At 44.3% G+C, this 13,799-nt stretch overlaps 6 protein-coding genes across 6 annotated transcripts; 3 read left to right on the top strand and 3 right to left on the bottom strand.

The window, feature by feature from the left end:
- Nucleotides 1-1,829: 1,829 nt before the first annotated feature.
- SARC_03804 (hypothetical protein) lies at nucleotides 1,830-2,252 on the bottom strand (the record flags this gene model as incomplete). Its single annotated transcript, XM_014302411.1, has 1 exon — nucleotides 1,830-2,252. One exon carries the CDS (start codon nucleotides 2,250-2,252, stop codon nucleotides 1,830-1,832), a length of 423 nt encoding a protein of 140 aa, XP_014157886.1.
- A 2,041-nt stretch (nucleotides 2,253-4,293) lies between these two features.
- Nucleotides 4,294-5,870, top strand: SARC_03803 (hypothetical protein; the record flags this gene model as incomplete). The annotated part of the gene is made up of 2 exons (XM_014302410.1): nucleotides 4,294-4,450; nucleotides 4,576-5,870. 2 exons carry the CDS (start codon nucleotides 4,294-4,296, stop codon nucleotides 5,868-5,870), a joined length of 1,452 nt encoding a protein of 483 aa, XP_014157885.1.
- A 915-nt stretch (nucleotides 5,871-6,785) lies between these two features.
- On the top strand, nucleotides 6,786-7,451 carry SARC_03802 (hypothetical protein; the record flags this gene model as incomplete). Its single annotated transcript, XM_014302409.1, has 2 exons — nucleotides 6,786-7,002; nucleotides 7,051-7,451. 2 exons carry the CDS (start codon nucleotides 6,786-6,788, stop codon nucleotides 7,449-7,451), a joined length of 618 nt encoding a protein of 205 aa, XP_014157884.1.
- A 3,967-nt stretch (nucleotides 7,452-11,418) lies between these two features.
- SARC_03801 (hypothetical protein) lies at nucleotides 11,419-12,306 on the top strand (the record flags this gene model as incomplete). Its single annotated transcript, XM_014302408.1, has 2 exons — nucleotides 11,419-11,910; nucleotides 12,130-12,306. The coding sequence occupies 2 exons, from the start codon at nucleotides 11,419-11,421 to the stop codon at nucleotides 12,304-12,306; spliced, it is 669 nt and encodes a 222-aa protein (XP_014157883.1).
- A 90-nt stretch (nucleotides 12,307-12,396) lies between these two features.
- Nucleotides 12,397-12,744, bottom strand: SARC_03800 (hypothetical protein; the record flags this gene model as incomplete). The annotated part of the gene is made up of 1 exon (XM_014302407.1): nucleotides 12,397-12,744. One exon carries the CDS (start codon nucleotides 12,742-12,744, stop codon nucleotides 12,397-12,399), a length of 348 nt encoding a protein of 115 aa, XP_014157882.1.
- Nucleotides 12,745-13,031: 287 nt separating this feature from the next.
- On the bottom strand, nucleotides 13,032-13,508 carry SARC_03799 (hypothetical protein; the record flags this gene model as incomplete). The annotated part of the gene is made up of 1 exon (XM_014302406.1): nucleotides 13,032-13,508. The coding sequence occupies one exon, from the start codon at nucleotides 13,506-13,508 to the stop codon at nucleotides 13,032-13,034; it is 477 nt and encodes a 158-aa protein (XP_014157881.1).
- Between the last annotated feature and the right edge of the window lie 291 nt (nucleotides 13,509-13,799).

Below are 13,799 nucleotides of genomic sequence, written 5' to 3'. Positions count from 1 at the left end.
GACATACATACATACGTACGTACAAGCGTGCATACTTAAATGCATGCAAATATATATACATACATACCTGCATACGCACATACATACATACATACATGAATTTCAAGTCTGTGTAGCTGTCTCGCCGCGCGCCATCGTTGACTCACTACGCTATGGTATTCACACTCTCCCGAGGAGAAGCGATAGGAAAATTGAAATTGTTTGGAGGAAGCTTTTTATTCCTGAAATAAACATTGAATTTTTGAAATTCTCTTTATGCATAAAACTGCGTTCACTTTTGTCCTTCGGCTACATGGTGGCTAGTAGTCCGATCAGGCAATGATTTTATTTCTCTCTCTCAATTCTAACCCCTTTCTCTCTCTCAACTACTAGCTAGAGAGAGAGTCTAGTCTCTCTCTCCTCTCTACTCTACTACCTTTAGTAATGGTCATGTCAATTTTGAACGTATTATTCCACAATCCACGCCGAGGTATATTTTTTAACTTAAAATTATAAAAAGGCTATACTACATTACATATTCTAAAAACACGCTAGTTCATTTCATTTTAGGAGGCTATACAATTCAATGCAATGCTCAGTTTCGGTATACTAGTTGTAACTTGTATGTAGTATGTAGTATGTACATACTATTTATATATAAAAATACGTACGATCTTTGGAAAAATAGATGCACGACCATAATATTCTTCTTCTAAAAATTGTACCCACGTGGGCACGACCATTTTTTAATATAAAGCTATAAAAAATAAAGGAAAAATTATTTTCACCAATATATATATATTTTTAACATGACTTGTGAGTTGTGACTTGTGTGACTGTGAGTTACGAGTTGTGAGTTGTGACTGTCCAAGCTTTGTCCGTCGGACTGTCAGTTTTCTTTCTTTCTGTCTCACGAGTCACGACCCTTAGAGTCACATTTTCACAGTGTCATACTAATTACAGTAGGACACGATCCCACGATACAATATTCGTAAAAAAAGCAACAACATTGTCATTGTTCTCCCGAAATATTTATAATAATAAAGTTTTGCCTTCCGGAAGTTCCGGCTGCCCTACCCAGCTTCACTCTCTAGAGTAGAGAGTAAATAAATACATAAATATGTTGTGTAAATTGAAGATTTCTTTTTTATAGACGCTATTTGTTTGTTTCGTTTTTTAAAAAGCAAAACAATTCACAGCTAGTCTGCAGTCTGCAACTCTGCATTCCGCTGCTATGTAACTAGTTTATCGATGTGCCGGACTACCGGCAGTCCGCAGTCCGCACAGCAACATTTTGTTTTTTTAATTAACAGTATTTAAAAAACAAAACAAATTTATTGTTGCTTGACCGTGCGGCTAATCTCATATCGTTATTCGTTGCAACGTAAAAAAAATGATCCGTTAAACGTTGAATTTTAGACGCTTATATCCATTTCAGTGTCCCGTTTATATTAATGGGCTCAAATTCTAGGTCAGTACATACTGAAGTTTTGACCTGACACAACAATGACATCATATTCTGTTGGCATGGCAAACCAATTGAGTCACTACTCACAGGTCAATAAATTTAATTAAATATACATAGTGTAATCCATTATAAATACTAGAATCCAACTACTAACGATCAGGCTTGGAGCCCTCACCTTAATTGGGTCAAAGCCCACAACTTACGCGCCACGCTTTAGCCTCACTTTTGGGAAGCGTTGGTTGTCATCAAGGACACGGATCGTCCATCTCGTGCACTCACTTTTGTTCAAAGCTAGCCACTCCTTGAAAGTGATGCGTCTAAGAGCTGTCTTACCGCGCCCGTTCCTGTGACGCTGGACCATGTCACCGGTCGTGTCCATGAATCATGTCGTTTCGCTCGAAGTCCATCTAGACACACGATCGGAGACTTGTGACAGCACCCGATCCACATCCCACGTCTCCACCGCAACAAACCTATCCAAGCCAGGTTCGCTGTCCGGGAGCTCGTACCGACAGATGGGACACGTTTTGCTGTTTTGCAGCCACCGACGCACACACTCACGGTGGAACTCGTGACCACACGGGAGACCTGTAACGACTCGAGGCGCGTCGTGAGCACATTCGTCACCCATGCATATGGCACACTCGAACTCGTCCGTACCACCCACCGCTTGTTCGGGTAGACCGAGCAGGGTGAGAGGGTGCACCGCTGGTCCGATGTTCTTGGGGTACCGCCGTCTAATGTCTCGCACCCGTCTGTACTGCTTGTTCCCACGTGGTCCAACGGAATCAAGCACATCGTCCATCACACGCGCAAGTAGCTCACGGCGATGATCAAGGGCGTGGCGTCGGATCACGCGGTCAAGGAACAGGACGGCCTCGACTGGTGGTACAAAGGGTGCTTCCTCATAGTCTTCTTACACAACTCTTCAATTTCGGACATGAGTATAGCTTTACAAAGCAGATTACAATCCGGTGTCAGGGCATTCCTCTTTTGTGCCGTAGTAGTTAATACAATGGGGATAGTAGAAAATTATGCAATCTGCTAGCAAACATTAAAGAGTTATCTGGGTCTGAGCACACTTCACAAATTTGGACTTTGGACTGTGTTTTTATTTATTGAACCTGCGTTATGTGAGCTCATCGTGTTGTTGCGTACGTAACTGCGCCTTCGATTGAAATAAGCATTGTAGCTGATGTGCAGCTGTATTGGCTGCCGGCATTTCCATCACCGTTCTCATTTGTGGACCTGCCCTGACAGACGGAAGTTCCCATTAATATAGCCGCTGAGAATGTGAATATGGATTGTCTGTACATGATTGCGGAGGTAGTACTACACTTCGGAATTAGGTGGCGATCCTTATATTTTGCCAGGTAGGCAAGTGTGACTAAATAGGCGTGCCGCAGGTGCTTTTTGTACACCGCTGCTTTTGATTTTTTTCCACACTCATTTAGTCACACCCCTGGCCTCGGGCCTTCTGTCAACTCCCTCCCCCCACCGAAATAGTTTGAAATAGTTTTAGATAGAATTGTTAGGAATTTTTTTGCTTGCGTCATTGGTGTTCATTTTATGGTTCTTTGTTTTTTTTGTATTGAGATGGACCTCGAGTGAGAAGGGTGAATTGGAATGTTGTTGGAATGTTGTACAGTATTGGGAATGTGAGTCTATGGTATCTGTGGAGTAATATGAGTGAGGTGCATGCAAAGTAAAAACCAAAAAAAAAGTTTGTATGTTGTTTTTGAAGATTTGTTTTTTAAAAAATCAAAAAAAAAAAGACCATATTCGATTTGCCTCGAGAATCCAAGTCATACCCAGGAGGAAATTGTTTATAAATGGGCAAGTAAATATTGTTGTTCAGTTGTTGTGTTGATCAGTATATATATTTGGTTTTTAAAACAAGTACAAAAAAAAATAAAAGATTAATATTGGTTTTTATTAAAAATTTAGATTTAGTGGGCTATGATATTTTTTAGTTTTTTTATTATACATTTTATAACTATAAAAACTTTTAGTAAATACCAGAAATACATCTTGGTGTATAATATGATCAATTAACCTACGTTGTGATTGGGTGCACTATCCGAATGGAGCACGAAGTGGGCGAATGCGATTCCATATTAGGATAAATGTAAATACTGATCAACACGTTCTGACACTGTAATCCTAATATGGAGTCGCATTCGCCCACTTCGTGCTCCATTCGGATATAATATGGATATATTGTATTTTAGAAACAAATAGAACCATTCCTGAAATTCTTGGACCTTGAAAATGCACAATCGTGCATACCTCGCACATGGTGACATTCCCCTGTCTTTTTAGTTGGCTACATATGTTTAGATATTTACATTTCTCAAAGAGTTTTCTTTTTTATATATTTTGTTTCCATTTTTTGTTTGATTTTGTATTTCGTGCTCGATCTGAGGATACGCTGTTATCGTAATTTTGTGTGTTTCCCTCATTTTAAAACACAATATATACGCAAAATGTGCATTTTCAAGGTCCAAGAATTTCAAGAATGGTTCTATTTGTTTCTAAAATACAATATATCCATATCTGTGCCTCTGTGGGATGTCCGAATTGTGCTGCAGCGTTGAAAGGAAACATTTTGCGTATATATATATATATATATATATTGTGTTTATGAGGGAAACTCACAAAATTACGATAACAACGGATCCTCAGACTTAGAATATGATGAAATTTCAATCACTGATAATGCTGGGAGCGTTAGCTGCTGTAGTCTCTGCTCAGGTAAGCAGTTTTATTCATATGACAATTTCCAGTCTAAGTTCCAAATCATTTTATCATGTGTATCAGTACAATTACAACCCTGATACTTCGTGATGCACCTATTGATGCAGAACTCGGGAATTGACTTCAACCCAAGTATATCCGAAGACGGCAGTGTCACATTTGGGGATATCACGACGTGTTCAATGACAATAACTAATGAGGAGACAACGTACACGTGCGAAGAAGGATCTGTGCCTGTAGATGGAAGTATGTGTACTCTAGTCGTGTTCGCACTTGTTGCTTTTGAAAATTGCATAGATGTGGAAGATATATACATATAATATGAATGACATACATCCAACACTATACGGTCTCCATTGCCACTCGAACAGGTACATTGAAAGGGGTAACTCTGGGAGGCAATTGTATGTGTTCTACGGGTACTGGCGCGAGTTCTGTGACATACAAAACAGATAGTAGTGGTGGCGAAGATGACCCTCCACTGGTGGTCACGTCTCCCTTATATTATGCGAAAGGCGCTGCGGGTGTTGCGGAAAGTGTGAAAGGCTGGACGGTTCCGCTGAATGCAGGTGGAACTGATCTCATTATGCAAATTGATACAGGTAGCGATGACATTGTGGTCATCTCGACGCTTTGCACAAGTCAGTTTTGCCAGCAATTCGATCAATACAATCCAGAAGGCGCTAAAAATCTTAGTATTTCAAGTGAAATTAGCTATGGTTCGGGCGAGGAGACCTGGAGCTATAGTCTCTTTGAAGACTGGGTTGTTGTCGGTGAGTCAAATACCAACCTGACGTCTGTCGTGATAGGTGCAGTTACCAATCTTACTCAAGCTACTGTAACAGGTGATGGGATCTTGGGGGTTGGGCCGGCGTACAATGCCGGTGAATCGACAATACAACAAGTTCTGCCGGAGGCCAAGACATTTGTGGAAACAATGTTAGCTGATGGAAAAGTTAGCGAACCAGCCTTCACCATTCATTTCGGAGAGGTCCTGGATGAATTCGATATCACAGTCCTCAAAGGCAATAACAATGCGACCACTGGAAGCGTAGATTGGGGCGCATTTGCGCTAACTGAAGGGATGGTAGTGGTAGAGACAGTTTGCGATAACTACATGACACCACTAGTCGCATTTGAGCTGTGTTATCAGGTTGGCGATGACAGCTGCGGGCGAAAAGTAAGCATTCCTATTCCAAAGCAAGCCAACAGAAATTCCCTGCCGTCTTCAGAAGAATGCGCATCAACACCATTGATCGATTCCGGTACGAGCCGCCTGCTTCTTCCCGAGTCAATGTATGATCCATTGATTGAGGATTTAGCCAAGACATATGGTGCCTTATTCGGCGTAGGTGCTACTGACATCATGAAAATGCTGAATAATGAGCCTGACAATCAAGATGATTTTTTTATCCACGTAATGTTACTGGATGCACTTAATACCGACACATCTGTTACGTTCGACGACTTTGTTGCTGCATCGCCTATGATCATTCTGACTTTCGAGAATGAAGCAACACTTGTGGCATCTGCCGGGGATCTGGCACAATTCGGAGTAGCAATTGCAGACGGGGTGCGATTCATCATTGGTGACACGGTATTATTTGGCGATTCCGTAAGTTTTCACACGACGGAGAAAAAGCTGGCGTTCAAGGGTGGATATTAAAATAAGGCGAACTCCTCCAACGTGTGCTTATCACCACCATCCAAAACTTTCCGGCACGATTCATCGTTCCACCCAACGCTGTTATCGCTTTTCCTTAGCTTCAAATCGTCAATAAATATCTGATCAACCGTCTGCACCTTATAAAATAAAATACGCTGATCCACACGTTTCTCGTCGCGAAAAAAGTCCGATACAAACATATCCTCTCCAGTGTCCTCAACCTTCCCTCTGCCCACACCAAGAAACTCTCTTGCCTGAGAGTGTTCGCAAAGGTTGTTGTTTCTAAAGTAAGGGCACGTGCACTCATACGATATAGCAGCACTTATCTGCGAGTGTTCGCAAAAGTTGTAGTGCCTAAAGTGTGGGCACATACACTCGAACGAATTCCCGGTGTGCTCGCATAAGTCGTTGTGCTAAAACTGTTCGCACGCACACTTGAACGTGTTCAGACCCAGGGGAAACACCAAGTAGTAGTGCTCAAGGTTACACCTTTCGTAGAAAACCTTCACTACATCGTGTGGTCTCGCGTGCGACAGGTGGTCGAGCTCTGTGTAGTTCGGTTTACGATCTGACAGAGACTTGATACACTTTAGCGCGTCGATTGCGAGATCCTTGTACCTGTCAGTTTGACCCTTTCTGAATACCGCGATTGCCACACGGTTATCCTCACAGTCACAAAAACCACCACCCTCCTTGGCACAATCACAATTACAAGGACCCTTCCTTTTCTTCGTCAGCTTATCCGTGTGTGCACTCCAAAGGCAAGAGAAGAGTCTTATGAGGGAATGACATAACAAACTTCACAATCAGTGATAAATTAGCTGGAATGTCATTCCTTTACAAGATGATAAGACGGAAAATGTGTTTCGCCCAGCGCATTGGGACAGAGACCAAGAGGGGTGGCACCAATTTTTTATGTTTACACTGTACAAACTATCTCATGCACCTGGGACATCAGATAGAACGCATTTATTGGAGCTGGTAAAAGACCCCGAGATTGTTTGGGACGTGGACACGCTCTGCGGTGAATCACAAGTTACGATGCTGTGGCACACCATTGAGAGGCGTGACACTGAGATGGCTCGTTTGTTGATTGAAAAAGGGGCGTGTGTTGATTACGCCAATGATTGTGGTAAGACAATTCTGCAGTATGCAATTGATGACCATTTTTGGGTTTCAGGGCGATATACATCTAACTCGTGTGAGATGGTTGACTTGCTTCTAGAGAAGCGGGCATGTGTCGACACAATCGACGTCAATGGTAATAGCCCTCTGTACTCGATACTGGAGAAAAGGTGTGAGAAATGTACCCTCGCCATCCTAAAGACCGGGGCAAAACCCGTTGACAAGCCACATAGTATAACAAACCTGAAAAGAGCACTAAACTGGGAGAATGTTAGTGTTGACGTGGTGAGGATACTGTTGCAGCGTGGCGCGGACGTACGCAATCTCAAATTCAAGTTTAAATCGAACTACACACCTGTCGAAATGGATGTTGCCCGCCTTTTATTTCAAATGGGGAACATGTCGGAGGACGATCTAACCGATAATCCCGGCCATCACAGACTACTTCGCATTTGAATATACTTCAAATTCATATGGTACTAATAAATCGTCTTTGAAATGTTGGCAATTTAGTGTTTCTTTACGATTGTTGTTTTCAGCCTATCGCATATAGCCTTATGCTGAGGCCAATCCTTATTCTGGCAAACCACACCACCCCTTTACGTCCAAATACTGAAGATTGTACACGCATATGTGTACACTTATATACCATATCTCTCTCCGTGTGTGCATACATACCTTTTATGTGTACATGTATATATATATATATATATGTGTGTGTGTGTATGTGTGTCCATGTATGCTTAAATATATATCTCTCTGTGGGTATATGTATGCTTATATATATATATCTCTGTGGGTATATGTATGCTTATATATATACCTCTCTATGTGTGTGTGTACAAGTATATATATATATATATGTATGTGTGCCCATGTATGATTATATTATATATCTCTCTGTGTGGGTATATGTATGCTTATATATATATATATACACCTCTCTATGTGTGAACATGTATATGTGTTCACGTATATACCTTTACGTGTGTGTACATGTATATGTGTGCACGTGATTGGCACTTCTACTACTCAAATCACAAGGAAAGACTTGTGACACATATTTATTGAAAGTATTCAAATGACAAGTATACCAACTTCTTGCATTGATACGTAAGTGAAGCCACATTTTCACTACTTGTACTATTGAGGTCCAAGAAGCGGAGTTCAGTACATGCAAATAATGCATGTGTGTTCTCAACTTTTGACTCGATAGCATTGAACGCAAGGAGTTTCGGTGTGTACTTTAGCACATCAATGTTGTTGACTCATGTTCCCGATATATTCAACTGGCGCATCCTGGAGCAGAATCGTAGAGGGCTTATATCTGATACTCCCGAGCCCTTTATGTCCAAATACTGGAGATCAGGAAAATTTTGTATAACCGAGATGTCTGTGATGTGCGCACATCTTCGGATACTTAAGCTTGGTTGCACACTGTATTTCGTCCAGCGAAGTCATCTTCTGGTCAACTTGTAGATTGGTTGTAGTACTACATGCTGGACCACCCGACCAAACACGAGGAGTGTCGTGTAGGTCGTAGTTGATCGGAACTGATGGGGGAGGTTTTCGCAAGGTGTTGTGTACAAATGACTCGACTGATAATTTGCCACACTAATATTATCAAAATTGTTTGAATTGTAAATAATGTCGTAATTAAATGATACTTCGGATTTCTGACTGTGTTTTCAACATAATTTGATTTGATACATTTTACACGTGCGTCATCATAATGGCCCGTCATGGTTTCTTCAAACGCAAACAATGATAACTATTTATCTGAACGTGACCACTAGAGGTGATGTCGTGTGGTATCTGCCGCAACGATTTTGCACCAACAGACTCGCCATTCGGGCAACACTGCATGTGCGTACTGTCGAACAAAAATAGTCGAAAATCTACGACATAGACCTGCATACGCCATCATCCATGACAATGTAGATTTTATTAGGAGATACATCGACATGGGTGCAGATGTACAAAAGACAGAGCATTGGTATAGCAGACAACCGCTCGACCTAGCAGTTAGGGAATCTGCTGTGGATTCACTGGCGTTGATGTTAGAGATAACCTTCTCAAAAACAACAGGCTAGATACATCAGAAACTGCACGTCTAGTCAGAAGTGCTCTGGTAGATGCAGACAAGGCCACTTTACTTGTACTTCTGGACAAGCTCCAATTTGATCTGGGGCCTGTTCTCGACGCGTTGGAGTTGTGGTCGTACAGCAATGTCACCCTTTTACCGGAACTGATAAAAAGGGGCGCTTCGGCATCTGCATGTGCGTGTCTTTCGATTGCCCTGATTAGGGGGTGTGTTGATGCAGTCGACATCCTATTGGCTGCAGGTGCAGATGTCAACACGTGCACAATACTCAATGCATCTCAGAATGGGCACGAGGCCGTGGTTCGACTTCTGTTGGACAAGGGTGCTCAAATTGAGGAAGAATACTACGTAAGATCTATATTGGTTGCGACACAGGATTTGTCATTATTTTCGTTCGCACTTGTATAATCCAATACTTGCGTGTTCAATTTCAATCGATACTGGGTGGGAAGACTCCGCTTCACCTCTCATCCTTTAATACTGTTTCAGAATGATCGTTTTGTTGACTAGTTAAATAACCATATCCCACTTACGCGTGTAATGGTATATCTTTATTATTTAGTCGGCGTTTGTAAAATGTAACAAATGTGTACGATGCTTGTATGGTTTTCACAGCTTATTATTTGTTCTGTTGCGATCGTCACAGGGGGGATCGACGCCTTTGCATCTTGCAGCCGGTAGCGCACAAGAAGGGGTGGTAACTCTTTTGCTGTTGCGTGGTGCTATACCTGCTATCCAGAACATATCAACTTTGTGCGGTTGCTGTTTCAATTTCAACTTTGTGCAAAGTATGTTGAGACCTTTCTTGTGTGTTTGCGTCCTTCACTGATATTACCCTCAGCAGATTCAAAACCTTATAGGTTTCAGCGCAGAGTCTTGCGCCATAGCACTGTACCAATGAGATGATTAGGGTGTCCCTTGGACGATAATCCCATTCTTGCAGTAGTTTACCGTCATCTCGGCTTGGCCATGTTGACAAAATTTTGACAAATACATCGCCAACAGCATACCGAACTTCACAGCTGCCGCACGAAAACACTACATAAGCTACAAGTCTAGCTTAAGTTATTCTTTTAATCCGCTAACAAAATGCTATTCCATTACAGTTAGGACTCTCGGCCTTGGACGTGTGTGGTACCGCAAAAGATATACCGAAAAGTCGTTGCGTAAGTGTGAAACGACTGCTCGACGACCCTCTTTCACTCATTATCAAAGAACCAATGGATATACTGGCTTTTGAAGATATGGTAGGTACTGCGATTAGTAAGGACCTACTGACTTTTGAAAATATGTTAGGCGGTTAGTCAGTTAAATGTTATCATTCCGATATGTATGACTGTTATGACTTCATCATTTTTTGCTTGCAATTTCGGATTGTTGATTGATAGCTGTATTAGTTTGGTTTACATTTTTGTGTCGGCTGTGGATTGATAGTTGTAACAGTTTGGTTTACAGTTTTGTGTTGTTTGTTGCAGGACATGAAAACGTTTTTGTCCGAGACATCAAGAATTGAGCGAGAGGAAGAGCGTAGACGTACTCTGATGGAAAGCGTAGCCACCTTGTGTGATGCCGGCCATCGAGTATCCGAAATGTCAATGATCGTCAACGACGGTCGTTGTAGCCTGGACAAGCACGCAGTCCTGCAAGAAAAGATCAGAAAGTTCGTACCAGACCCTGCTAAATCGCAGCTTGAAGACTTGGCAGCAGCCCGTGACAAGCTGCGCAATGAAACGGTCGATCTGCTAAGCCGGGCCGTTGATCGTGTAGGTGAACCTCTTGTGCTAGAGTTGCCCGCCGAGAAATATGTTGTGGATCAAGCGAGAGTGGTTGAGCTTGTTGACGACCTTGGACAGATAGTGTCCTACATGGAAACGGTAAAAACCAAGATTATGCTGTCAAAACCTGAGAAGGAGGATGCTAATGCGGAAGCAGCCGGTGGTCTTGAATTCCAACTCGCACATTTCAAAGTGCTACACGTACACCAGAGCGCGACCGAGGCCGTGGTGGAAATGTTGTGCGGGCCCAAGGACAATCTTGAACGAGTACTAGCCGCAAGTTCTTCTATCCAACAGTACTTTACACAAGCTGGCGTTGTGTTTGCACAGGAACTGCTGGATCTACAGGTGGGGAATATGGCCACCAGCAGTCAGATGGTTGAGATGTCAGGGTGAACTATTTCCACTACTATATGCATCTGGTAATGGCCACTTTTACGTGGTCCAGCGCCTGTTGGATTGTGGTGCAGATGTCAACCAGCAAACCCGTATAGGTTATAGTGCACTACATGCTGCTGTGGATCGACGATATCCAACCGTATGCATGTTGCTTGAAAACAAGGGAGCAAACATTGATGCACTGTACATGTACATAACACCACTACTTCGGGCAATCTGTCTTAACGACGCGTACCTAGTCGAATACTTTTTGGCGAGTGGCGCTGACTTATCCAAGCGAGACAGGTATGGTCGTTCGCCCCTGCATTATACATCTCGACTCGGAAAGTTGGAGTTAGCAAAACTATTGTGTGAGTACGGAGCCAGAGCCAATATCACCGATTACTCGGGTGTATCACCATTGCTGGATGCCTCGAACAATGGATGCAAATTTGCGGAACTCTTATTGCGGGACGGAGCCAATGTGAATACGGCAAGCAACTTGCGTGTCACCCCTCTACACGTGGCGTGCTATTTGGGTTCTCCTGGTTATGACTTGGATTCTACTGGCGCTGCTCTTCAGATACATACTCCGGCGCAGTTCATACGGGACGTCCGCGTCACGGATGGCCTGCACATCCGCCACACTGCCCCACGGGTGTGTCACGCACTGGATCACATCCGCATCACTTAACCCCATGTACGCCTGCTCCGCACACGCAAGCTCGTACCTTTCCACATTTCACGACAAGTGGAGATCTTCGACCGCCCCTGCGATGTAGTCGCGAACCACATCGATGCTCTTGTCGAGTGCAAACTGAAAGTTTGGATGCGTGTACACTGCCGCATACAACCCAACGCTCTCGGGCGTCTCTAGCACAATACCCTGGGACTCTGCCAGCGTGCGCAGCCCCGTCCATTCATCCAAAACGTCCAGTGTGCTGGTGGGGGACGTGATGCAGAACTCCTCAACAAACGCAAAGGGCCAGTGTTGCAAGGCACCCAACCGGGCCACCAGGTCCGGCGGCCACACGGTGTTGGCGCTGGCGAGTAGCAGGCGCAGCAGCCCCGGTGGTGGTTGCACGACATTCGCGCTCCAAAAACACCCAAAACACCCACCAGGGACATCGCTGCGTCAAAGTGATCATCCGTGCATTCGCACTCGGTCAGCTAAGCACACCGGATAAGAGTTTTGAAACATTCCGTGGGCGTCGTTCTCGTACACGAACGGCCACAGTTTCGTTGGACCGGCCTCGCCTTCGACCAACCCCACCCTTGCACGGCGATCCGCCAGGCCGTCAAAGTCCAGGATAATTTCCAGTCGTGCAAATACACCCACCACAGCCGCGGGTACGAGTTCGCGCCAACGGGGCTGTCGCGATAACCAGATCGACCTCGCAGACGTAAAGGCACCGCCGGTGATTTCGTCGACGAGTCGACAGCCGATCGCGTCAACGTATTTCTGGTACTCGCCGTAGGCGACGGTTGACATTTCCACGTCGGGGAACTCGACTTAAACCCTTGTCGTACAGGGTTGTGAATGTCGGCACGCCCGCAAGGTCTACGGGTTGAGGCAGTATATCAGCCACGTCCTCCCACAAGACGGTCTGCTCATTCAATCCCTCGGACAGGTCGTAAAACTCCTGCATTGCGGCGCGCAGGTGCGACTTGAACTCTGAACGAAGTGCAGCAGTACTTGAGACGTGGGTCTGCGAACCACAGGGTGGCGGGCGAGTTGGTCAGCAGCGTCTGACGGCAGTTCACACAGTGTGTTTCGAGCTACGCCAGCACCCCGGCCGAGTCTAGCCATCCAGGTGAAGCCTGTAAACCGGGTAACGCCTTGGCAATCCGCACATGTGCACGTGCATCGCCCACCAGGTGCAATTTCAAGGCGTACCACAACGGAATCTTTTCCAGAAACACGTTCAAGAGTTCAGCCGGAAGATTGGAGAGCTTGAAATTGCGTTCGGGCTGGCCAACCCAGAGCGATGCAAAGACGACAATGTCGACAACCGTGCTGCAGCCCAGGTAGTCACGGGCTATAATGTTGGCCTCGGTGAAGAGTTTTTCGCCCGTCAAATCAACCAGTCGCACGGGGGTTTCGGATAAGTCCAGTTCCAGATCCAGTTCCAAATCCTGTTCGGAATCCAAATCCGAGTTGCTCGCAGTCAGCATGTCGACAAGCATGGGATACTTGTACACTTTAGCCATCGGTAGCGTGCACGCCTCGTCATCAATGGTGATAGTAAGTGCCATCTTGCGGAATTTTAGAGTTTAGGGGGTTTTTTTGTGAAAGGATCCACTGAAAAGGCGTGTTTCGTGGCCACCCCTTAACAGAATGTTTTCAGGGTTCTTTTTTTTTTTTTAGTATATAAGCGCTTAGAGATGTGTATATCAGCTCACAATCACATCTTCCAAGTACATCTCACACATAGTGTTTTTAGAATTTTTTTATTTCTGTCTTACAACATGAGCGACTCTACCTTTGTTTCAAGTCTGAAAAAGAAGATTGCCGGACTAGCCCCCCCCCCCCCCCCTATACGAGGG

This window comes from Sphaeroforma arctica, assembly GCF_001186125.1.
Source record: "Sphaeroforma arctica JP610 unplaced genomic scaffold supercont1.201, whole genome shotgun sequence".
Classification (NCBI taxonomy): domain Eukaryota; class Ichthyosporea; order Ichthyophonida; genus Sphaeroforma; species Sphaeroforma arctica.
The sequence above is the reverse complement of the archived record's forward strand: the minus strand, read 5'-3'. Positions and strand labels throughout refer to the sequence as shown.